Here is a 23,493-nt window from a genome sequence, read left to right as displayed (position 1 = left end):
GCCAATGCCATCACTAGAAAGTTTTGTGTCTCAGAAATAAAGATAATTCTGCACAGTCAGACTGCTGTCATTGAACTTTTATTTATTACATCATTTCGTGGCTGTATCAAATTGCGAAGCCCATATCATGTATCGACTCATATCATGAGATAAGCATATCGTCCCATCCCTACTGTTAGGGCACTGGCAGAAGGGGAACAAGCGAGGCGAGGTGTTAACTCTCCATTTTAAAGGAAGTATAAATCATGAGGGTAAGTGGCATGTGCTGCAATCATTGACAATTTCAGTGTGCATACTGGAAACACATGCTCTGGCAGGTGTAAATCTAATCCAGCTAAATCACGGTAACATTTTAATGCCAGGTGGAAAGGAGGCAGAGAGAGAGATGGAGAGAGAGATGGAGAGAAAGATGGAGAGCTACAGAGAAACAGGGAAATGGGGAGGCAGAGAGAGATGCCTGATTGGCATATCTGCGTTTTCAATTTTGGAACTGTTTTATATTATTAAAGATATTGGCATTTATGTACCAGATAAGGAAACGTGCATTTTGTAAACCCGAAAATGGCAATATTGTTTCTGATAAACCGTTATGCCATTAACATAATTGAATTGATAGAGAGTGAAAAGAGAGTGTGTGTGCAGGTGAAGCTGTGTGTGTTCGCTCTCTGGATGTTTCTGAATGTAAAATTGCATTGGCAGTATTTTTGATGTGTTGACGCCGCTCTGGTAAAGCCAGACACGATGAGACGATTACCTATCTCGTCCGTCGATCTGATCCGCGTCTCTTGTTGCTCTCTGCTCGTCCAGCCTGGCCTGAAGACAGGGAGTCTGGTGGTTCGCCTGGGCAAACTGCTCCTCCACACTGTCCTCGTTCTCCTGCTCACCGTCACCATCAACTACCTGGCCAAGGTACTCCTCCTCCTCCTCTCCTCTCTCTTCTCTCCTTCCTTTTTCTTTCCTCTCCTTTCCTCCCTTTTTCTCTCTCATCTCCTCTCCTCTCCTCCCCTTTTTTTCCTCTCCTCTCCTCCTTCCCCCTCACCCCTGCCTCCCCCTCCTCCTCTTGCCCCTCCTCCCCCTCCTCCTCCTCCCTCCTTCTCCTCCTCCCTCCTCTGCCTTCCTTCTCCTCTCTTCCTCCCCCTTCTCTGCCCTCCTTTCCTTCTCCTCCCCTTCTTCCGCCCTCCTCCTCCTCGTCCTCCCCTTCCTCTGCCCTCCTTCCCCTCTCTTCCTCCCCCTCCTCTACCCTCCTTCCCTTCTCCTCCTCCTCCTCCTCCTCTGCCCTCCCCCTCCTCCCCTTTCTCTGCCTTCCTTCCCCTCTCTTCCTCCCCCTCCTCTGCCCTCCTTCTCTTCTTCTCATCCTCCTCCTTCTCCTCCCCTTCTTCCGCCCTCCTCCTCCTCATCCTCCCCTTCCTCTGCCCTCCTTCCCCTCTCTTCCTCTGCCCTCCTTCCCTTCTTCTCCTCCTCCTACTCCTCCTCCTCCTCCCTTTCCCCTCTCTGAAACTATTGAGCTTACCATATGATCTCATCCTGGTTTATTTACTTATTTATACATCTCAGCATGCTGATCTTTAGCCTGACAAGATGACCTTATCAGTGTGTGTGTGTGTGTGTGTGTGTGTGTGTGTGTGTGTATAGCAAATGCAGATGCAGTCTTAGACTCTGTAAGTGCATAAATGTGAGTTTCCTGCATTGTTCTCATTGTTCTCATTGTTCTGTGTGTGTGTGTGTGTGTGTGTGTGTGTGTGTGTGTGTGTGTGCATGTGTGTGTTTACAGAAAGCGCTTCAGCTCAGATCAGATGAGCACATCTTTAAATTCATCAAGTCTAAATTTGGCTTGGGGCCGACGAGGTACGGACACACACACACACACACACACACACACACACACACACACACACACACACACACACACACACAGAGCACCACTACCCCACTGCACACGTGCGTACACACTTCTCGACTCGCTCCAGCCTGTCTGTGTTATTCACTAAGTGCCAGTGTTGTAGCACCTGGAGTGTTAGTGTGTGTGAATAATAGATGGCGGGGTAATGCTAGCAGGCCTCCCATCGATCAGATACTGTGAGCGCCGAACAGCTCAGCCACTGGATAGCTGCTCCGGGGTGGCAGATAACACGGCTCACAAGCCAATGCCACACAACTGGCCTTTCAATTATTCAGCAGGCTCTGGAAAATGCAATGCTTACACTATGTGCTATCCCTGCCTCTCTCTCTCTCTCTCTCTCTCTCTCTCTCTCTCTGTTTCTGTTTCTCTGACTCAGTGCGACTTATTTTCTGCTTGTGGACTGTGGTGTTTTGCGATATTTCAATTCTCGGTTCAGTTACTCTGTCGGGACAAAATGTGCATTTTCAAAACTCGCACATACAACAGGTTTTTACAAGCATGCCACATATTGAGATGATTCATTATTTGATTGGAAAACATTTGCTGTACAATAGTAGACGTATCTGGTTCTCTCTCTTTGTCTCTGTCTCTTTATCCTTAAAGTAGTAATCAGCCACATTTTCATGTAAATATATGCCCGTTTTGCTACTCTCTATCTTTGATTGCTATAACACAACAGTGATTCAATCTATATCCAGTTCATGAAAGCTTTTCCATTGTCTGTTCTAAACACCTGGTGTCTGATAGCTCTTTCCTGGGAAAAATCCTCTGCTGCAAAGGAAGTGATGCGTTTTAGGTTTCTGGTTTGTTTGGAATAAACAGAAGAAGAAGAACTGGGTAGTTGGCATGAGCAGCGAACAGACAAAGAAAAGAGAAACTCAGACTGCATCAACAGAAAATCCAAGCTCCGCCCACACTCTTTGATTGACAGGTTTGACAGCATGGCGCGCTTGGCACCAAAGATGGAGGCAAATGAAAACAAAACACGGAACTTTCCACTTTAACCTGGCTAGTGACTGCTCTCTTTGACCGCCCTGTGATCCTCCATTCATTTACCTCTCTCTCTCTTCCTCCCTCCCTCCTTCTTGTTCCACCTCCCCCCTTTCTCCACCTCTCTCCCTCTTGCTCCCTCTTTCCTCGCCTCCTGCAGGGATTTTGATGCCAGTCTGTATTTGTGTGAAGAGGCCTTCGGCCTGCTGCCTCTGGACACGTTGGAGCGGCTGGCCGGCACCCTGCTGCTGTACCCCTACATCGTCACGCTGCTGCTGCTCACCGGCACGCTGGCAGCGGTGGCCCTGCAGAACCTGAGGTAGGTGGTGCGAGGAGCGAAGGAGGTAAAGATAGAGGGAGGAAGAGTGGGCAGGGAGGCAGGTGTGATGTTATCATATACCTGGGTATTTGAAAATGTTCAGGGTATCATTCCGTACTGGGATATTATTTGCGTTCCGTTTCCTTTTAAAATACCACATTTTGCTTGTTATTTATTAACTTGTGAATGACAGTGCCACTTGTAGCTGAGGCTGGAAGGCAAACTGCACTGTTAGGCAAGTGCCAGCTAACTTGGAAGCAGCCTCTCTGAAGGGAAGGTGAGGGGAAATGAAAAAGAGAAATGCTACTGCAGCTGTTTGGCAGATCTTCTGGTTCGAGTTGATATCGTTAAGCCAGCTGATTTGGATGGAAGTTGTGGGCAAGATTTCAATGAAAAAACATATAAGCAAAGGATGGAAATACAGCGATCAAATGCAGAAGTTCAGAGTCGCAGGAAAATAGTTCTGCAAAAGCCACTGCGTCAGTATGTGCTGAAGCAATTTAACACAGCTTAATCCTGAAAAAGTCAACCTGCTTGTCCTTTTTTTGGACAGAAACCTGGAGGAATAGTTATTGGGTATCGTTAGGACATTAGGATCGATACTGATACCATTATCGATACTGTTTATCGATGCCGATACTTATCAATACTCTTATCAGTACTCGACTCCACTGATGTAATGGAGTGTGACTGTATGGTAGTGATCCTATATAATGCTTGTCCACCCATCACTAGTTATCACTACCTTTGACACATTTGTGGCTTCAGATATGATTTTTTTCTTTTCGACCTGAAGCAGGTATCAAGGTGTTTGCTAATGGCATCACTGTATAATTTACCATGGATTATTACTGTTATTTGCCGGTATGGTTTGGTTCCAACCAATCAGAAACCAGTACGTTGTCAGCATTGGTTCTCGATACCCAACCATTTCAGACTGTTTTGCTATTTGAGTTGTAAAACTACTCGTTTGAAGTCCCATATTTCAACTTGCTTGACCTATTTCCTTCTCACATTGTAAAGTTCGGTGAACCTTATTTCTATGTGATGCCTTGAGACTTGATCCACTAAACATCCAGGATTTTAAAGTATTTCTGTTGTGAATGATGTAGCAGGAATTGAACATTCTACAATGATATAAACAAGGCACTATGGCCGACAGCCATCTCTGGGATATTGTTTTTACAATACTGAATCATATATCCTGGTAAAATATGGAGACAGTATTGTGACCTGCAAAAAACACTGGTATTGCCCAACATAAGGTAGGGTGGAAAGAAAACGCATCCCTACATCTTCTGATTGGCGGCACTGGGGGGGAATACTGGCACTGAGGTAGGATCTGGGTGGGAGGGGGTGAAGGAGGGAGGGGAGGTAGAGGAAGGTAAATCAAAAGTCAAAGTCTACACTCCCTTTCCAGTTTTCTAGTTTTAATTGCCTTTAGGCCAAAAATAATAAACTAAGATTTTTTAACGAACAACGATAATATTGAATATTGCAATATTTTTGCGGGTCAGCATCGCAATATTCAATTTTGGATATCACCCGAGCCTAATTAGTAGTGCTTACTGGCACTGGTGGTTCTGCATAGCCTGAGGTAGTATGGAGGACGGGAAGAGGGGGGAGGAATGGCAGCAAAGGAGGATGGGAGGGAAGTCTTGAAATTATCGGTTGTATTATGTTTAACAATGGATCTATTCATATTTATATCCTATTTTTCTTTGCCGTGTCCAATTCTCTGCTGCTGAAATGACCCAATTTCCCCACAGGAATCATTAAAGTTCCGTTTAATCTAAGTTTTGCCCAGTGAGTTTATTCTTCAGATCGGTACTTTGTAGCAGCCAAAATTTAACATGAATCCCTCAAACTCGGCAGTAAAGAAGGGGTGCCGGTGCATCCTCAGTGGGGTAAGTTGGTGAGATGGGAGGAGGTGTGGAAGCATAGATGAATGGAGGAGTTTTGGCCGACAGCGAGGGAGTACGAGTCAGGCTGGCCGTCAGCAGGCAGGCAGACAGTCCCCCCCCTCCCCCCCCTCCGTCGCTGTGGATTTAGTTAAGTCATCGTTGATTCATGCTCCGAGACAGAGCATATTCCACCAGCTGCCTCTCATAGCTTTGTATGCCTGTGGCGCAAGGTGAGGGCCACAGCGAACTAATCGCATTAGCATACCGACTCGCCCTTCGCCGTCGGAGTGCCGGAATACTAACCTCATGGAACAAAGGGCTATTTGCCAATTCAGGAATTAATTTAATCCAATTCACTCCACCTCACGTAGAAGGCAGAGTTAGATTGGATTTGTATTCAAATCGAAGCGAGTGTCCGTCTGATGCAGGTGGGAGGCCAGATAGTGAGAGGTACATCTTTGCCCTCAGGCCCTCTTTTGTGTGTGTGTGTGTGTGTGTGTGTGTGCCTGCAGACAGAAGCACTCGTGGGTGTGCATCTTTACATGTCGGCCCATGCGCAAACATAATTTGTCATCATCCGCCCATTTCGCATTATACACCCGCTAACCTTTCGAGAGACTGCGCGAACAGCTACTGAAATCTGAATAATCAGAATAATACCAATGCCACCCACCTACCCTTCTGCCTCTCTTCACGTCCGTCTGGCTGCAATGTTTTATGCATTCATGCTTCCTTCCATCTCTCCGTTCCCTTTTGTTTCTCAGCAGGCCGAAAGCGGTCAGCGGAGGAGAGAAAAGGAGGAGGAGAGGGGCGAGCGATGGCTCTTCGTCCAGATGTGGCCTATAATCTGTTGCACACGCTGTTCTACGGCCTCCTGGCTTTCAGCACTATGAGGTGAGCTCACACACACACACACACACACACACACACACACACACACACACACACACACACACACACGTAAATGCAGGCACACGCACACACAGATACTCGCATGCACACACACTCCCAAGCTGTCACATGGGCCCAATTTCATAAACAGACTCTTCAGACCTACTTTGCCACTTGACGGCTTGATTGTGTGTGCTTGTGAGCAGATGCTGAAATCAAAGTGCATCTCGGTCGCTCGTCACCAAGTGTTTGAATGGTCCACTTGACCCTCGATCAGCCCTCCATACCAAGCACCATCCTACGGCCCCTTAGTCACTTAGCTAGCAACATCCCAGCAGCCACCGTCACCTAGCAACACAGCTCGGAGGATAGGAAGAAAGGAACATTTTGTGATCACAAACATGATATTGGAACATAAAAATTCCACACAATTAGACGCACATCTGATAATTAACTGTCTGAAAACCATTGTGTGTCTAATACCCTGATGAAGGCTCGCCAGTTAAAGGCTTTTTAACTTTCAAACCCACTTGAGTCCGTGGACATGGAATGTTTTTTTATGCCTAGAACACATTTGTGGTCGTAACACTTCCGTTCATTCTTTCCGGTGCCATTCCTGGCCTCCAAAAGCACCTTGTCATTTGGCATCATGTATGTTTAGGCATACATGACGCCAAATGACAAATCTCGGTTTAAACAAAATGCAAGAACCACTTTTCTGTGTTCATGCCAAGTGGCCACTTGATCAGGTGTCCAATCAGAGTCCGGGCTGAACAATTAATCAAAATTTTATCGAAATCGCAATATGGCCTACTGCAATTTTCAAATCGCAGAAGGCGCAATATTTGTTAATGGCAAAATGTGTGTCAAAATACCATTTTAAATGAAATATTGTGGTGCTGCAGAGATGTCCTGGCCTACACATCATATTCTACAGACTTAAGAAAACATCTTTGTTTGGTACAGATCCCCGCAAAAATCGTTTTTCAATGAAAATGAGAATAGCGATTGATGAAATTATCATTCCCTCTAATATCGCAAATTGTATCGCAATTGCAATATCAGTCAAAATAATCACAATTAGATATTTTTTCAAAATTGTTCAGCCCTAATCAGAGTATTTGGTTTGCTTTTTTTTTTTTTAAAGACCACACTCACAAACACTCACACATACCTCTTACAAAAAATCCCTATGGTAAAATACCAGAGCTTCTGTGGCACTAATGAACTAGTGTTCCTGTACTAGTACCACAGAAGTCCCGGTTTTGTAAGACAAGTGCCACTCACCATGCCAGGTGGTATGCAGCACTGTTGGTATGCAAGGCTTCATTATAAGCTCTACAATGTCACACAACTTGACAAATTAGACCTGGGCAAAAATTTTCTTCCCATGCTGCATCTGTAAACTGAAGCATAACCACCCTCTCCCGCCAGTCCTGACTCCCAGCTTTCATCCATAATTGTTGGGTATTCTCTGCTAGGATCATCAGTAAATTTCCAGGGCTGAGTGCATTTCCAGCTGCAACTATAGCCTGGCACCCTTGACGCCCGTGATTCATTATTGTGGAAAGTATAATTGCCTGTAACATCAGGTTATTTGTCAGGAGTGTCAAGAAAATCGTACAGATTACTCTTAGGATCACCATTCCTTTCCCCTGAAGTAGAAGAAACCTACTATTGCTCAGTCAAAGAGAGGGGGGGCATATTTCTGTTAACTGGTTTATTCATAGCAACAGGGAGACTTAATCGCAGGGTATCAAAGGTTCATGCAAATAGCTTAACTTGAGTAAGATCTTAGCCTGAGTATGGCCAATAGTCTGGTTACTATGTGCTTCACAGTGATCCTGTTTCTTGTGGTTATCTGAGTTTTGTGTGTGTTGTTGGGACAATTTACCGTATGATGTGTGTTTTTTTTAAGGGAGAGTGGGCAGTGTTCTCACCTTCATCATTTTTGTTATTAATTTAGACAGTGGGAAAGTAGCAAAGGTGATAGAGTAGGGGAGATACAGGAGATTTGATCCTAGCGCTAGTGTAGGTACTTGTGGCGGTTTCAGAGCCCAGGACTTCACCAGTCTGTTGGCAGTACTGTAAGGAGTCTGTCCTGATGTACTTGGATACATTTTCCTGAGGTACTTAGGTACGTTCTCCTGGGGTACTTGGATACATTTTCCTGAGGTACTTGGGTACATTCTCCTGAGGTACTTGGATACGTTCTCCTGAGGTACTTGGATACGTTCTCCTGAGGTACTTGGATACATTTTTCCTGAGGTACTTGGGTACGTTCTCCTGAGGTACTTGGATACATTTTCTTAAGGTATTTGGGTACGTTCTCCTGAGGTACTTGGATGCATTTTTCCTGAGGTACTTGGGTACGTTCTCCTGAGGTACTTGGATACATTTTCTTAAGGTACTTGGGTGTGTTCTCCTGAGGTACTTGGGTACATTTTCTTAAGGTATTTGGGTACGTTCTCCCAAGGTACTTGGATACATTTTTCCTGAGGTACTTGGGTACGTTCTCCTGAGGTACTTGGATACATTTTCTTAAGGTATTTGGGTACGTTCTCCTGAGGTACTTGGATACATTTTTCCTGAGGTACTTGGATACGTTCTCCTGAGGTACTTGGATACATTTTTCCTGAGGTACTTGGGTACGTTCTCCTGAGGTACTTGGATACATTTTCTTAAGGTATTTGGGTACGTTCTCCTGAGGTACTTGGGTACATTTTTCCTGAGGTACTTGGGTACGTTCTCCTGAGGTACTTGGATACATTTTCTTAAGGTACTTGGGTACGTTCTCCTGAGGTACTTGGGTACATTTTCTTAAGGTATTTGGGTACGTTCTCCCAAGGTACATGGATACATTTTCCTGAGGTACTTGGGTACGTTCTCCTGAGGTACTTGGGTACATTTTCCTGAGGTACTTGGATACATTCTCCTGAGGTACTTGGGTACATTTTCCTGAGGTAGTTGGATACATTTTTCCTAAGGTACTTGGGTACGTTCTCCTGAGGTACTTGGGTACATTTTCCTGAGGTACATGGGTACATTTTCTTAAGGTATTTGGGTACGTTCTCCCAAGGTACTTGGGTACATTTTCCTGAGGTACTTGGGTGTGTATTCCTGAGGTAGGCTACTTGGGTAAATGTCCTTGAGGTACTCGGAAATGTTGTTGTGGTATTCTTATGATATTTGATTTAGGTATCACAGTACAACCAAATTCTGTGGTGCTGTACCATAAGGCTTGTGGTATGGTATTATAACGTGATGTTTGGTAATGTCTGTAGTACATTACCACAGGATTTGGAATTGCTCAAATCCCAAAACTTTGCAACAGGGAGAAATCTGAAACAGCGTGATATATGGTACATTCCTTTTACAGTTAGAAATTAAAGCAGTAACTGCATTCACAAAAAGAAAAAGTTTGAATGCTTTTAATTCACGGCAGGAGTCAGGTAGTGCAAAAAGCGACACATTTCATTTCAGCACTTTCTCTAAAATGCTGATGAAGAGCGAAAGGGCAAAAGTGCCGAAAGGCATTCATTTCTGTCAGGCTGCTCCTGTGCATTAAAAAGCATTGAGATTTATTTCTTTAAGGCTGCATTTCTTCTTCACTATGCACACGTACACACATGCACACGTACACACATCAAACACACACACACACACACACCCACACATACACAGACACACACACACACCCACATTCACACAGACACACACACATTCACACAGACACACACACACATTCACACATGGCTGCCACTCGTACAATGATGGTATCTCTTCAGACTGCAGGGGACACAGCCTTCTCTCTCTCTCTCTCTCTCTCTCTTATCACTCCATCTCTCTGCTCGTCAACATTTTTCTTGCTCATTTTATTCTCTCGTTTCTTTCTGCTGATTATTCCTGTCTGCTTAATCTTTTGCATTTTGCCATTTCATTTGTTCCGCACTCTGATTAATGTGCTGTGGATGGGAACTTTGATCGTACTGCTATGTTTCAGAGCACTGAGTGAAGTTTAACCACACTGTAACCATTCCAGTAAGTCTTCCAATAAATACTCGGTTCTATCACTGTTTCTGTTCCAATTCAACATGCATTACTGGCATGAAAAAACATCTGAAAGCCAAAGCATCCAAACAAAAGGTCAACATTTTTTACCTAGAAACTGTTTCCTTCCTTTTATCAGTGAGTGTGTTTAAGTGCCTCCACATTGGAGGATGTGGGTTTCTGCATATTCAGCCCCACACACACACACACACACACACACACACACACCACACCATCACTTACCCATCAGCAGAAAATTCATTTAGGTTAGTTCACTGAGACAGTCAATTTATATTGAGTGGAAACTTAAGCAGGTGGAACATTTTGAAAAATTAGTACTTTTTTCTCTCTCTCTCCCTCTCCCTCTCTCTCTCTCTCTTTTCTCTCTCTCTAACCAGGATGAAATACATCTGGACAGGTCACATGTGTGCGGTTGCGGCCTATGGCGTGTGCGGGCCGGAGTTGTGGACTCTCGTTCTCAACACTCTCCGCTGCAACAGCAAAAATCTGGTACCAGCAACACAACACTCTGCACTCTGTAGCTTTGTTATGTTATGATTCCACACATACAGTTAAGTTTGTGACTGCTTAGACTTCTGTTAAAGGCTTCATCTACTCTATAATGTGTAAATAAGCGTCACTAACGCCATTTGAAATGTGTCAGCTACCTGTGGTTTTTGTTGTTTTCTCTCGGCTTCTCTTACCTTTGTGTTTTCTGCATGCGTTTCAAATAATGGACCAGGTGCGTAAAGATGGCGGCTCGCTGGATCGACTGTCTTTTCAGTTTTCCCCGTCCAGTCGAGGCAGTAGGGCGGCCGAGCGTTTAGTGAGACCGTCCCGTTACCGGAGGGTGATAGGTTATATCCCAGTGACAACCAATGCGTGTCTATCAGCAGCCATGCATCCTGCTGAAGTGTCTTTGAGCAAGACACTGATCTCTCACTCTACCTGCTGTCTCATTGGGATTCGATGGATAAGAGCGTCCCCCCCCCCCCTCCTCCTCCTCTTCCTCTCTGCCCAAACTGGTTACACTGGACGCTCAAACCACGACGCCACCATCTTTACACACTTGGGCTGTCACTGTGATTTGAATGGGGGCGTCTGAATCCCCACTTTGGACTGTGAAACCTTTGCTGCCGAGGCCACTAGGTGTCAGTGTGGTCATAACTTGACAGCAGCGTGCATCAGATAAGAAACGGTACCTCCAAGCATTCTGCTCTGTCTGTCTGTTATCTCCATCTGTCTTCCTCTAAAGTGTCTGTCATCCTCTCGGGTCCGTGTCTGTCTCTCCCTTCCGCCGTCTATGTCTCTCACCCCTATGATTATATCCTTTCATCTCATTATAGCTGTTTTCTCTCTCCCATTTTTGCAGATAAGGCTTGTCAGATATGCAGTTCCACTGGCGATGATTGGTTGCCTGTATTACAAGGTATGCCATTTGCTTGGTGGTTTATGTTCATCACTGTATTGTCGGTCTCATTACGGAGCCCAGCCAATTTGTGCGAGGCCGCGTGCAACGCTGTGAAAAAAAAGGCAGTTGTGGAAAATGGAAGTTGCGGGGGAAAATGAGATCAGGCAATGGGATCATAACGGGATGCGGAAATGATCGTTTCGCTTTTATTTATGTTGCTGTTTGAAGAGTCCAAATGGTTTATTTGTCATGCACACTGTTATCTTCACTTCAGTAATTAGATGTTATTTAAGATATATCAGTTGCTTTGATATTTTGCTTTATAACCCTAACGACCACTAATGGCTCCATTCGCCTCTCTCTCACTCTCTCTCTCTCTCTCTTTCTCTGTCTCTCCCTCTCTCTCTCCCTCTCCCTCCAGTTCTGGCCCAAGCTGATGGAGGAGGTATCAGAACTGCGAGAGTTTTATGATCCAGACACGGTGGAGCTCATGACCTGGATCAGGTACATGCACAGACACACACACACACACACACACACACATTCACACATACACTCACACCCACGCTCGCACATCTGCACCGCTCACACACCCAGAGCGCATGTCAAATCGAAGCAAATCTGATTAGCTTGTTTCCACAGATCAAGTTTCCCTTCGCCTGATGCCCTTGATTGGTGTGTGGGTGTGTGGGTGTGTGTCTGTGCGTGTGTATACATGTGTATTGGCGCTTGTTTTGCGGGGGAGTCTGGCTGATGACTGATGAGAGCCGATGGGCCTCCATGAATAAGACATGGGTGTGCTGGAGAGGCCCCAGCTGTTGGCAGCGCTCTATCCCACCTCGGGGCCTCCGTGCCCGGGCTTTTTATCAAGACCATCAGCCTGATGGGATGTGAGACGGAGCCATGATTTGGCGTGGCTCCTCACTGTGGCCACTGTGTGTGTGCTTTTCTGTTTGCACATCAGTATGTGTCTGTCACTTTTTTTTTTCTTTTTTCTGTCACTGTCACAGTTTCAAAATCCAAAAAATTGCAAGTAGTATTCAATGTTTCCCCAGAATTTTATTCTCCTTAGAGTGGAAAAACCTCTGAAACAGCATTTAGACCATGTTGCTAAACTAATGCATACATTAGAATCAGTTAAGATTAAGGTCTTCCCATAGACAACCAGTGTAGTACTTATCAATTCTGCGATAAATATGTAATCAAACAAACTGCATCATATGCATCATATCAGAGGTGGACGACACTGACTGGACCAGGACCTGATTTTTAATAAAAGGCCAATATCAGTCTAATCCTATTAGAGATATAGTGAGATGGTGCAGAGAGAGGGAGAGAGAGGGATGGATAGCAAGAGAGGAGAGGTTGGGATTTTGAGTGTGTGTGTGTGTGAGAGAGAGAGAGTGTGTGTGTGTATATAAAGATGACACGGGTTCCCTTCCCTCCGGGGCTAATCCCATTAGGCTATGAGGATTAGGGGCTGCCTAGAGTTACCTTGGTTGGGGCTGAGAGTGGGGCGGAGCGCTAAGCTTCTTGCTGCTGCGCTAATTACATTCCAGATGAAAGCGTTAAAGGGGAGTGGGGGTGGGGGGGGGAGTGGGGGTGGGGGGGGGGGGGGGGGGGGGTTGTGCCAGACTCCATAGCCAGCCGAGGCGATCTCGGTTTATTCGGAAAGATCACGGGAGATTTCCGAAACGGCGGCATAATGAGGGGCAGAGAAAAGAGAAGTGCGTGCATACTGAACAGAGTGTTTCTGGGTCGTCTGCCGTATTTACATGAGCTGTCGGGGGCTTCATACCTCCACTGGTAATTCTCGCTGAAAGGGATGGGGCATATGCGCGAATGTGCGAGTGCAGAGGAAAAGATTTGATACGGGCCGCTGCTGAGATCACAGCGAACACATAAATAAACACGCAGGATGTTTTACATGCGTGTTCCTGTACTGACGTTCTTATGAGGCTCGAACGTCCTCACGAGGATATAAGATGAGGAAAAGTGAGGATATTTTAGCCAATCCTTCCTTCTACAAGGGGCTAGATTGGGTTAGGATTAGGTTTAGGTTAGGGTAAGGTTTAAGACAGAGACGCACTGGAAGCGTCCGATGCGTGCCTTTTCAAATGCACCGAATCTTTTCAATGGCCAAACATCACTCAAGGAATCCAGTTGAGTTGCTCTGAACTTGGATGGATTTTGGGAATCTCAGCAGGGACCAGCACAGATGTTTTTTTGTGATTTCTGGAGCCGCAGTGCAAAAGGAAATAGGAAAGATAAAGTCATTTTTCAGGAAGGTGACATTCTCAACTTTATAAGTATCTAGATAGGTATGTCCGTGTTATGATACATGATTTTGGATACATTTCTAATTCACAGTCATATATTACAAGACGTTTTTGGATTTCGTTTAATAGTTACTTGTCAAGTCAAGTTTGTGAAGTTTTATCCCCAGTCAAAAACAGTACAGAAATGAACCAATGTCTATTCAGTTCTGTTGAAACAGACAAGTTGTACATTTAGAAACACAATCTGCCGCTCACTGTTATTGTTGCCGAAAAGCACTGAAGACCTCCAATATGGCCGCCAGAGGGTGCATCAAATCACCTATAAGTCCTTATTATTCATATATTATTTGGTGTTTCTGTTGTTTTCCACCGCCTGTATCTCTGTGATGTGTTAAGGTTAGGGTTAACGGTTATGGCATGAATGTAGTTAATGAAGGGCCCTCACAAGTGTAGTAATACAGAAGTGTGTGTGTGTGTAGGAAGGGACTATCGCAATTCTCCAGGTTCTACACTAAGGTCTAGGTTAATATGATAATGACCAATAGAGATTTGTCTGTACCAAAAAAAAAAAAAAAAACCTCCCAAGAGTCTCCACTTCACGGCAGCAGTGGGGGCCCCGTGGCTCGGCTGTAGGCTGATACTCTGTTCTAAATGGCCGGTCGATAAATCAATAGCAATGCCTGGTCGTTTTACTGCCTCTAACTCTGAGTTATAGTTGTGAGTGTGCAGTTTTTAAAGTCGCAACTAGTATTTCTGTCTGGCCCACAGTGTGCCGCCCCGTCCTCGCCCTCCTTCTGTCTGTTCCCGTGTCTCTCCTCCACCCACAGCTCTCCTTTCAAATTCAAATTGGCTTGATTGGCGTGATGGGAAACATGCCTCCGCTGCCAAAGCAGTGTGGTATTAATTGAGGTAATTTATTACAATAAAATAATTGATGACTACTGGTGATTCTAATATTCTTTCTCCGTCTCTTTTTCCCTCTCTCTTTCTGTCCCTTTCTGTCTCTCTCTCTCTCTCTCTCCCCATTTCTTTGACTTGCTTTCTTATTGTGTTTCTGTCATGTCTTTTTCACTTCTCTCTCTCTGACTTGATTTGTCTCTCTTACTCTCTCTCCGTCTGTTTTTTAACCTCACTTGCTCTCTCTCTCTCTCTCTCCCGCTATTTCTGTCTCTCTCTTAGACTTGTTTTGTCTCTCTTATTCTTTGTCTGTCTATCTCAATCTCTCTCTCTCCATCCATCTATTTCTGTATCTCTCTCTTAGATTTGTTCTGTGTCTCTTATGCTTTGTCTTTCTGTCTTTGTCTCTCTCTCGCTCTGTTTTCCTGACTTGATTTGTCTCTCTTACTCTGTCTGCCTGTCTCTCTCTCTTAGACTTGTTTTGTCTCTCTTATTCTTTGTCTTTCTGACTTTGTCTCTCTCTTGCTCTGTTTTCCTGACTTGATTTGTCTCTTAATCTGTCTGTCTCTCTCTCTCTTTCTCTCTCTCTCTCCATCTATTTCTGTATCTCTCTCTTAGACTTGTTCTGTCTCTCTTATGCTTTGTCTTTCTGACTTTGTCTCTCTCTCTCGCTCTGTTTTCCTGACTTGATTTGTCTCTCTTAATCTGTCTGTCTCTCTCTCTCTTTCTCTCTCTCTCTCTCTCCATCTATTTCTGTATCTCTCTCTTAGACTTGTTCTGTCTCTCTTATGCTTTGTCTTTCTGACTTTGTCTCTCTCTCGCTCTGTTTTCCTGACTTGATTTGTCTCTCTTAATCTGTCTGTCTCTCTCTCTCTTTCTCTCTCTCTCTCTCTCCATCTATTTCTGTATCTCTCTCTTAGACTTGCTCTGTCTCTCTTATGCTTTGTCTTTCTGACTTTGTCTCTCTCTCGCTCTGTTTTCCTGACTTGATTTGTCTCTTAATCTGTCTGTCTCTCTCTCTCTTTCTCTCTCTCTCTCTCTCCATCTATTTCTGTATCTCTCTCTTAGACTTGTTCTGTCTCTCTTATGCTTTGTCTTTCTGACTTTGTCTCTCTCTCGCTCTGTTTTCCTGACTTGATTTGTCTCTCTTAATCTGTCTGTCTCTCTCTCTCTTTCTCTCTCTCTCTCTCTCCATCTATTTCTGTATCTCTCTCTTAGACTTGTTTTGTCTCTCTTATGCTTTGTCTTTCTGCCTTTGTATCTCTCTCGTTTTCTCGACTTGATTTGTTTCTCTTACTCTTTGTTTGTCTGCCTGTCTCAATCTCTCTCTCTCTCTCTCTTTCTTTGAGGCTCGACCATCAACCAAGACAGCTCTTATAATTGGACACATTGTCTTGTAACTTGCAGTTATATTTCCCCGGCTTTGTTGGCGGGGTTAACACTTTGTTTTGATGCTCACTGAACTCTGTCGTGACGCCTTGTTATTTATTTTGTTGCATAATTAAGACAAATGAATTTTTCTTTTTCCTTTCTTTTTTTACACCTAGGGAAATGTCTTGCCAGTGTTCATTTCTGTTTCAATCCTTCAGCAAAAGATCTTTTTTCTCCCTCTGCTGAGCTGCGTTGTCAACTTTTTTTTTTTTTTTTATACATCTAGTGTCTCGCTAGCTCGCTCGCTCCCTTAATTGTCTTCCTGTCAGCCTGCTCCTCGTCGTCTTTTAAATTGTCTAAATTAGCAGCATTTGGCCTCAGCCTTAAATGGGGAAAGTGCCGTTTTGCGTGTATGTGAGAGAGAGAGAGAGAGAGCGCGAGAGAGAGAGAGAGAGAGAGAGAGAGAGAGAGAGAGAGAGAGATCCTTGATTGAACTACACACCTCAATCAGGGAAGACGCTATGAGAAAACCTATAGAGCTGCACAGTGACATTTAAACCAACACTCCCGATCACTTTCACTCTGTCACTTTATCAATCATTGTCATCATCTCCACTCCCTTCAATACTGAGTGTGTGTGTGTGTGTGTGTGTGTGTGTGTCTTCCTCAACTCTTTGTACAGATGAGGTGGACAAAGTAACAGAAAATAAGCTGTGTGTAGAAATGGCTAAATATATAACAAACAGAATAGATTGTTGCGGTGTGGCTGTAGGTGAATTCAGTAATGTTCTCAGTAAAAGTGAATAGTGTGATAAGGTAGATTTGTTTCCAAGTTGAACTTACTGTGACACAGTAAACTGTCTTGGCTCAGTTAGCGGCGCGAGGCGACTTTGCATGTTGGTGCAGCAAGAGGTAACTGTTTGTAATCTTGTAAAGTGATGTCAGTAAGCTGATCAGTGTATTTGCACATAAAAGACTTGCCTAGTGCAGCTTTAACCCGAACAAACAGAGTCATTCCTATGTTCCCCAGTTCTAGGGTTAGGGGTTAGGTTGGTTGCTTGTAGATATTTACCCAGAGCCCTGACCACAACTGTTTCAAAGAACAGAAGGGCTTTTTATCAGAGCTATCCAGGTTAGGCACCGGCCATCCAGGGTTAGGGTTAGAGACCTTCAAAATCAAATAAAATGATAACCATTGGTTTTGTTGTGTTTATATAGCTGTTTTGAAGCCTTGTTCCAATAAAAAAAACTGGATAATATTTATGAAATATTTTTACTTGAAACGGGTCAAATTTGACCCGAACACAATAGGAGGGTTAATGTGTGTTAACAGAATATTGAACTGGGGAACATAAGACCCTGGGAACATAGGACCTTGGGAACACAGGACCTTGGGAACATAGGACCCTGATAATTTAGGTGGTACAAATGGTAAAAAAAAAAAAACAAGCTTTCTGTCAATAGTTGTGTTCTATTTGGATAGGAACTATTTTTTCTCAGAGACGCATTACCTTCTAAGCAGGTGTAAGCTCCACGAGAGCCAGAAGAATCCAAAACTAAGACAGAAAGATGTTTTTGGGTTTTTTTTACAATTTTTTCAAGATAACATACTGTGATTATACTGTGAGCGTTGTGTTTTGCAGAAGCAGAGTAGGGGTTTCTGGCACAACTTCACCTACTTCCAAGGTGCACGGAGAAGGGAAAAAGGTCTAAAAAGGTCAAAACTCCAGCAACACTTGTAGTATATAGAACAACTTTACTGTTGGACCAATGTGTTTCGGCTTGTGGCCTTCATCAGGGTCATCATGAAACACATTACAAACAACATTTAAATAGGGTAGCAGAAAAAATTCTAAAAGGTAAAAAAAAAATAAAAGACAACCAATCATATACATCCACACACATATCAGCCAATGGGGCACATAGGCACATTTTGGGTTGAGGCCTCTTCTGTACAAACTCAAGTACCACCCCGTAGTTGCACTTCACTAGATACCTTAGCTCAGTGGTTCTCAACCTTTTTCATATCAAGGACCCCTAATTTAGTCCATATTAGGGCCATGGACCCCCATTTGATGAGATTTTGTCTCTTGGACCCAAATCTGAGAATATTTTTTATTGTCAGATATGATTTTGTATAGAATTCCATGACTATCTGTACTGTAGGTGGAGAGATAACAGTGCAACTATGATCAAAATAATCATTCTAAAATGACAAAATAATGAAGCTGGGGACCCCCTGGAATGCCCTCAAGGACCCCTGGTGGTCCCCGGACCCCACGTTGAGAACCACTGCCTTAGCTAATGTGCAATGTTGGCTGACCAGATACTATGGTTAGCTGACATCTAAACACTAAATCAGTCAGATGGATCAGGAATGATCAGTTCCCAGTCAAAAACAGATGCTCACAGCTATTGTTGCTGAAGAAGTGCTGAAGTGGCCTCCAATATGGCTGCCAGAGGGTGTGTTAAATCACTTATAAGCCCTCCAATAGGTACTTATTATTCATATGTTACTAAGTGTTCAAGCCTGTATCTCTTTTTCTTTCTGTCATGTGTTTCTTGCATTATGACAAGTGGGCCAGCAGGTGTCCTAATGCATTTCACTGCTCCTATATGCCACCAACACGCACACACAGACACACACACAGACAGGACCGATACGCCAATATCAGCATCAAGCCACCATCTTGAGTCCCCCCCCCCCCCTCGCCCCTCCATACCCTACTATTAATGCCATTATTCCATTTTTATAATGTCAGTGGGGCGCGTGCCTGTGCCTCCTGGCATTTACATATCGGAATATAAACGTGAAATTAAATGTAAATCAGCTTGGAGGGGGACGGAAGACGCTGGCCGGGATGCGGGGAGCGATTAAACTCACACCTCCACCGAGGGAGGGAGGGAGGGAGGGAGGGGGAGAGGGAGAGGGAGAGAGAGAGAGAGAGAGAGAGAGAGAGGAAATGACCCACTTCTGCTGCGGGTCAGAAGGCCGAGACGTCCCGCACACGAGCGCGTACATGCGTGCATCGACCGGGACATACGTATATTTGCACATGCATGAACACACAGTCAAAGCTTGCCCACACACACACACACACACACACACACACACGGGTGAGGCTGGGGGTTGGAGGGACTAGCGATCATTATGCCAGCGGCTAATGTTCTGTGTCCAGCCGCCCTGCTGAGTGATCCCTGGAACACCTTATTACTGAGGTGTGCATGCATGTGCGCCCCCACACACACACACACACACACACACACACACAGACACACACACACATGTACCCACGCTCAGTTTCCCTGTCTAATTGAACTATAACAAGAGCAGGGGATTGTCATTAATAATACTGGTACAGTGTGGGTGTATTTGACTGTAGTTTGACTGATATGGGTTTTGAAGGCTATTTTTGAGTTGAAGCCTCCGATATCATGCTGATTTTCTCATTTCTCTGTAAATGTTACTGTTTTCACGCCCAAAAACGTGTAAATATTGAGTGTTTTCCCCTTTGATTCTATTCTTATCAGGGTGTAAAAGCCTCCGAAACTGCATTTAAACCATCCCGGGACACTAAAACTCTCCACTGAAACCCCGGACTAATGAAATTCTTTTAGGGTCAGCAGCACTATGAGGCAGGTTTTCACAGACTGTTGAGTAAAATCCTCCCACACCCACGCTGGAACGATTCCTCCGATCAGCCGTTTGCTCTAAAAAAAACAAAAAAAACCCAATAAAAATATATTTGCCGGCCGCGGCCAGGGAGGAGCCTCCATCATATTGAAGGGTGGAGAGGCTTGACTGGTGGATATATTGGTGTGTGTGTGTGTGTGTGTGACCCTACTTTGTTTTGCGGGTGTAGGATATGAAAACCCGAGTGTCGAATGCCGTCGTCCAATCAAAGCGTTCGATAGCGCCGTCCTCCGAGTTTAGATTAAAAAAACGCCCCCGAGGCTGACATCACAGGTTAGAGGTGTGTGTGAGCGTGTGTGTGTGTGTGTGTGTCTTCATAGCTGGAGGGGCCTCCTTTTCTTAATAGAGGCCAGCTAAGGTCAGGATTGGTTAATAAGCGACACACACACACACACACACACACACACACGCCGTCACACCTTGTTAACACCCAGAAACCCCCTCAAGGTTCGCCGGGCTGCAGCCGCACACATCTTTCGCCCACCTCTTTGTGATTTAACGTGTCTGTGTAGAAGAGTGAGAATGGGTTTTTTTTTTTTTTATACTTTTTTTTTTTTTTTTTTGGCTCGTCGCGTTGTCCTTGAAGCCTCGCGTCAAAGAAAGAAACATTCAAACGGCGTCGATGCGTCCCAATTATTGTGGAAAAAAAGTAAAAGTATGCGCGCTGAATGACAAAACGGGAAAATAAACCGTGCCGAAAAAAAAAAAAAAAAAAAAACTCAATCAAACTTTTCTAACAAGTTAATGCCTTCCAAACTTTTTTTTTTCAGTCTCACTTCGCAAAATGTAGAGTGTGTTTGCACTGGTGGATTTTTTTTTTTTTTTTTTTTTCTTGCTTTCTCCTCACCGAGGCTTTAAGCTCTCAAACACAGCATGTACAAGTTCAGCTTTGTTTTTGTCGTGAGTCGATGCAAAGCAGGTGCGCCTACTTCACTTCACTCGAGTAGTAAATGAGCATTGTGAACGCGGCGTGCAGGGACGCCATCGCTGGAACATTCTTGTCGACACGCTGCGAGTTTTGTGCTCCCAAGATTCCTACTACACTTAAGCGCTGGCCTTGTTTTTCAAGCGTATTTCAAGAATCCATATATTCCAGCTTTCGACCTCCATTGCCCAGGCTTTTGAATAAAGTGTTCCTTCTCTCTCTCTCTCTCTCTCTCCCTCCCTCCCTCCCTCCCTCCCTGTCTTTTTTCCCCTCAGCTCAAAGACTCCCAAGCGGGCTGTGTTCGCAGGCAGCATGCAGCTTCTGGCCGGCATCAAGCTGTCCACAGGCAGAGTCCTCACCAACCACCCCCATTACGAAGACAGGGAGCTGCGAGAAAGGACCAGACAGGTACCATAGGCGACACTATACCGCCCAAACACATACAGTGGGGGGTGGACATACAGTGGGCAAACTAAAGGAAACACAACTTCACAACAAAAAGGACTTTGAAGTAAATAAATCGCAGTTACAATGGCTGCTACACAGGTCAGTCATACTAGATTTAACGCCAATTAGCAGTGTGTGTCTGCTGTAGAAGAGAGCTGACAGTCACATATGTGAGTTTGTCAAAGCAGCATGAGGAAACGAACAGAGCGCAGTGGGAGTTGAGTGGGAGCGGGAGTCATTAGGTCTGACCATCGCTCTGCACGGAGGAAGTTTTTCACACGGCCCGGAGCGGCCTCTGGCACAGCGTTGTCACGCCAACCAAATTACTGAAATCATTGATTTCAATATTGTATAAATGTTTTGTGACGCTCTCCTAAAATGTGCTCCGCGACGGTGAAATTCCTCTCTCGCCGTCGCCTCCAGAGGGTGTAAACTCGCAGATTGGAATAGTTAAAAGAAGAAGAAGAAGAAGAAGGAGAAGGAGGAGGAGGAGGAGGAGGAGGAGGAGGAGGAGGAGGAGGAGGACTGGAATAGACAGAGCAGCAGTCTGGCTCGTGACAGTGGGGCTGCAGCAGTCGGAGTGGAACAACGTGACAACAGCATCAAACAGTCCACCGTGTCTTGAACCGAAGTCCCAGTCCCTAAAATAGTCGACAAAATTAGTGCCAGGAGCTAAATATGGAACTATTTTACTACAAAGCCTTCCATGTCAAGTGAGGTAACGCATTACTTGATGGTTTTTCTTGCTTGGACAAAGTGAAACTCCTTCCATGGTCCCAGCTAGCCATCGCTCTATTGCCAGACACTCCACCTTCTTCCCTGTATAGAGACGTCTCTGTTGTACCTGTGCAGTAAAAGGGGGGGATTGGTGAAAGCTCCATTAAATAGCAAAGCGGGGCTACGAGCCATATTGCTCCTACCCATCCGTCTCATTCAGCTCCGCGCTAATATCCTGCGTGAGAGACCGGGGGGATTGGCTCTAGATGGGAGCCAATGACCTGCAGCGATTGTGTGAATGAATACGGGATCAGAAGGCAGTGCAGTGAATGCAGTGTGTGTCCATTAAGGTAGACTGAGTAACATTTTGTGAGTAACATGGGCCTTTGATAAATACAAATTTATTGGGGCATCGCGGACAAAATGTAGGGCATCAAGGCCAAAACCAACAGTTATTAAAATCCTTTTTTCAGTCCTTTTTCCTCAACAAAATAAATATTCTAATAGAAAAATGAAGTGCTGCAGTGTGATACAGCACATATGTAAGATGGCTCAGTAACACACGATAACATAAGTGTAACCCAGGTTATTTTCTGTAGCTACAATTTACTGATGTTCCCTAAACGCCTCATATGCAGGCTACTGCTACTGAGAGCGTTTTTGCTGCTCTCAACCCGGTTAATTTGCTGTATTCTTCATTACAGCGGCTAATTACCTGCTGTACATTTAAACTTACACTAGTTATGCTCAAGCACTCATAGCTCTCTCCTTCTCTTAGCGACTTTCTCGCTAATCCCACAGTTGTTTACATGCTTTTCAGATCTGTTAGTTACTTAGCTTAGCAGTTAGTAATAGTTCAGCAGTTAGCGATGGCTTCTCTCTCTCACTCTCAGTTTAATTAATAATTAGCTGTTAATGTTTACGTTAACGTTACACATATATTTGCGGGAGTGGGAGAAATCTCGCGTTACTGTTGATGTCCAGCGTGATGACGGAGACTCTGGGAAACATGAGTTTGTTTATTTGCTGCGTCGCATGTAGTTTTAAATGAGGGAATCCGCAACTTTCTTTTAAGGGCACAACAGCCAGTTGAAAACAGGACATGCCAAACTGGCCGTGTGGATAGTTCATTTTAGAAGAGGCATTACGGCCACACTCTGGGGCCGTTTGCCCGTGGTATAATTCCTGCCCTGCTGCTGAGTTTTACGTCACTTCCTTTAAGAGAGAAATCCAACTATGTAAACCGGGCTTTTCCCCATTATCACATTACTAGAGTGCATGTAAACGAATCAATCAAATTATTGCCATAACCTGATTATTCTGGATACCGGGGTATCAGTGCGCATGTAAACGTGCTCATTGTTTATGTACTGATCTTGACCTGTGGATGCAAGGGAAGCTCGCACTCACAAATGGAAGAAAAAGCTTCTTAAAACAAGCTCTAAATGCAAAGTGATGTGATATGAAAAAGTGTGAAATATTTTCAATTTCGTCAAAATGTTCTGTGCCAATGTTGAGTCTGTATCAGATTGATTCACAAAGTTATGTTTTCAGGATCAGTTTCAGCAATTTCAGTTTCAGTATCCTGTGTGTGTGTGTGTGTGTGTGTGTGTGTGTGTGTCTCTTGGGTAGCAGAGCCCTTGTTTTGCCTCCCAGCTGGAGGCTGGCCATGCTGAGCCGCTGGCGAGGCCGGAGCTT

General features: G+C 44.6%; 1 protein-coding gene across 1 annotated transcript in view; it reads left to right on the top strand.

Moving 5' to 3' along the window:
- The window catches only part of dpy19l3 (dpy-19 like C-mannosyltransferase 3), a 48,571-nt gene that overhangs the window by 17,698 nt on the left and 7,380 nt on the right, over nt 1-23,493 (top strand). The window contains 8 exon segments of the mRNA XM_071546855.1: nt 808-909; nt 1,772-1,845; nt 3,051-3,213; nt 5,889-6,007; nt 10,453-10,564; nt 11,427-11,483; nt 11,887-11,969; nt 20,907-21,039. Coding sequence (XP_071402956.1) covers nt 808-909; nt 1,772-1,845; nt 3,051-3,213; nt 5,889-6,007; nt 10,453-10,564; nt 11,427-11,483; nt 11,887-11,969; nt 20,907-21,039 — 843 coding nt within the window.

Source organism: Centroberyx affinis, unplaced genomic scaffold, assembly GCF_046629955.1.
Source record: "Centroberyx affinis isolate AG114_WGS23_722 - 3 ecotype Tasmania unplaced genomic scaffold, CSIRO-AGI_Caff_v1 ptg005502l_1, whole genome shotgun sequence".
In the NCBI taxonomy this organism is placed as follows: Eukaryota; Metazoa; Chordata; class Actinopteri; order Beryciformes; family Berycidae; genus Centroberyx; species Centroberyx affinis.
The sequence above is the reverse complement of the archived record's forward strand: the minus strand, read 5'-3'. Positions and strand labels throughout refer to the sequence as shown.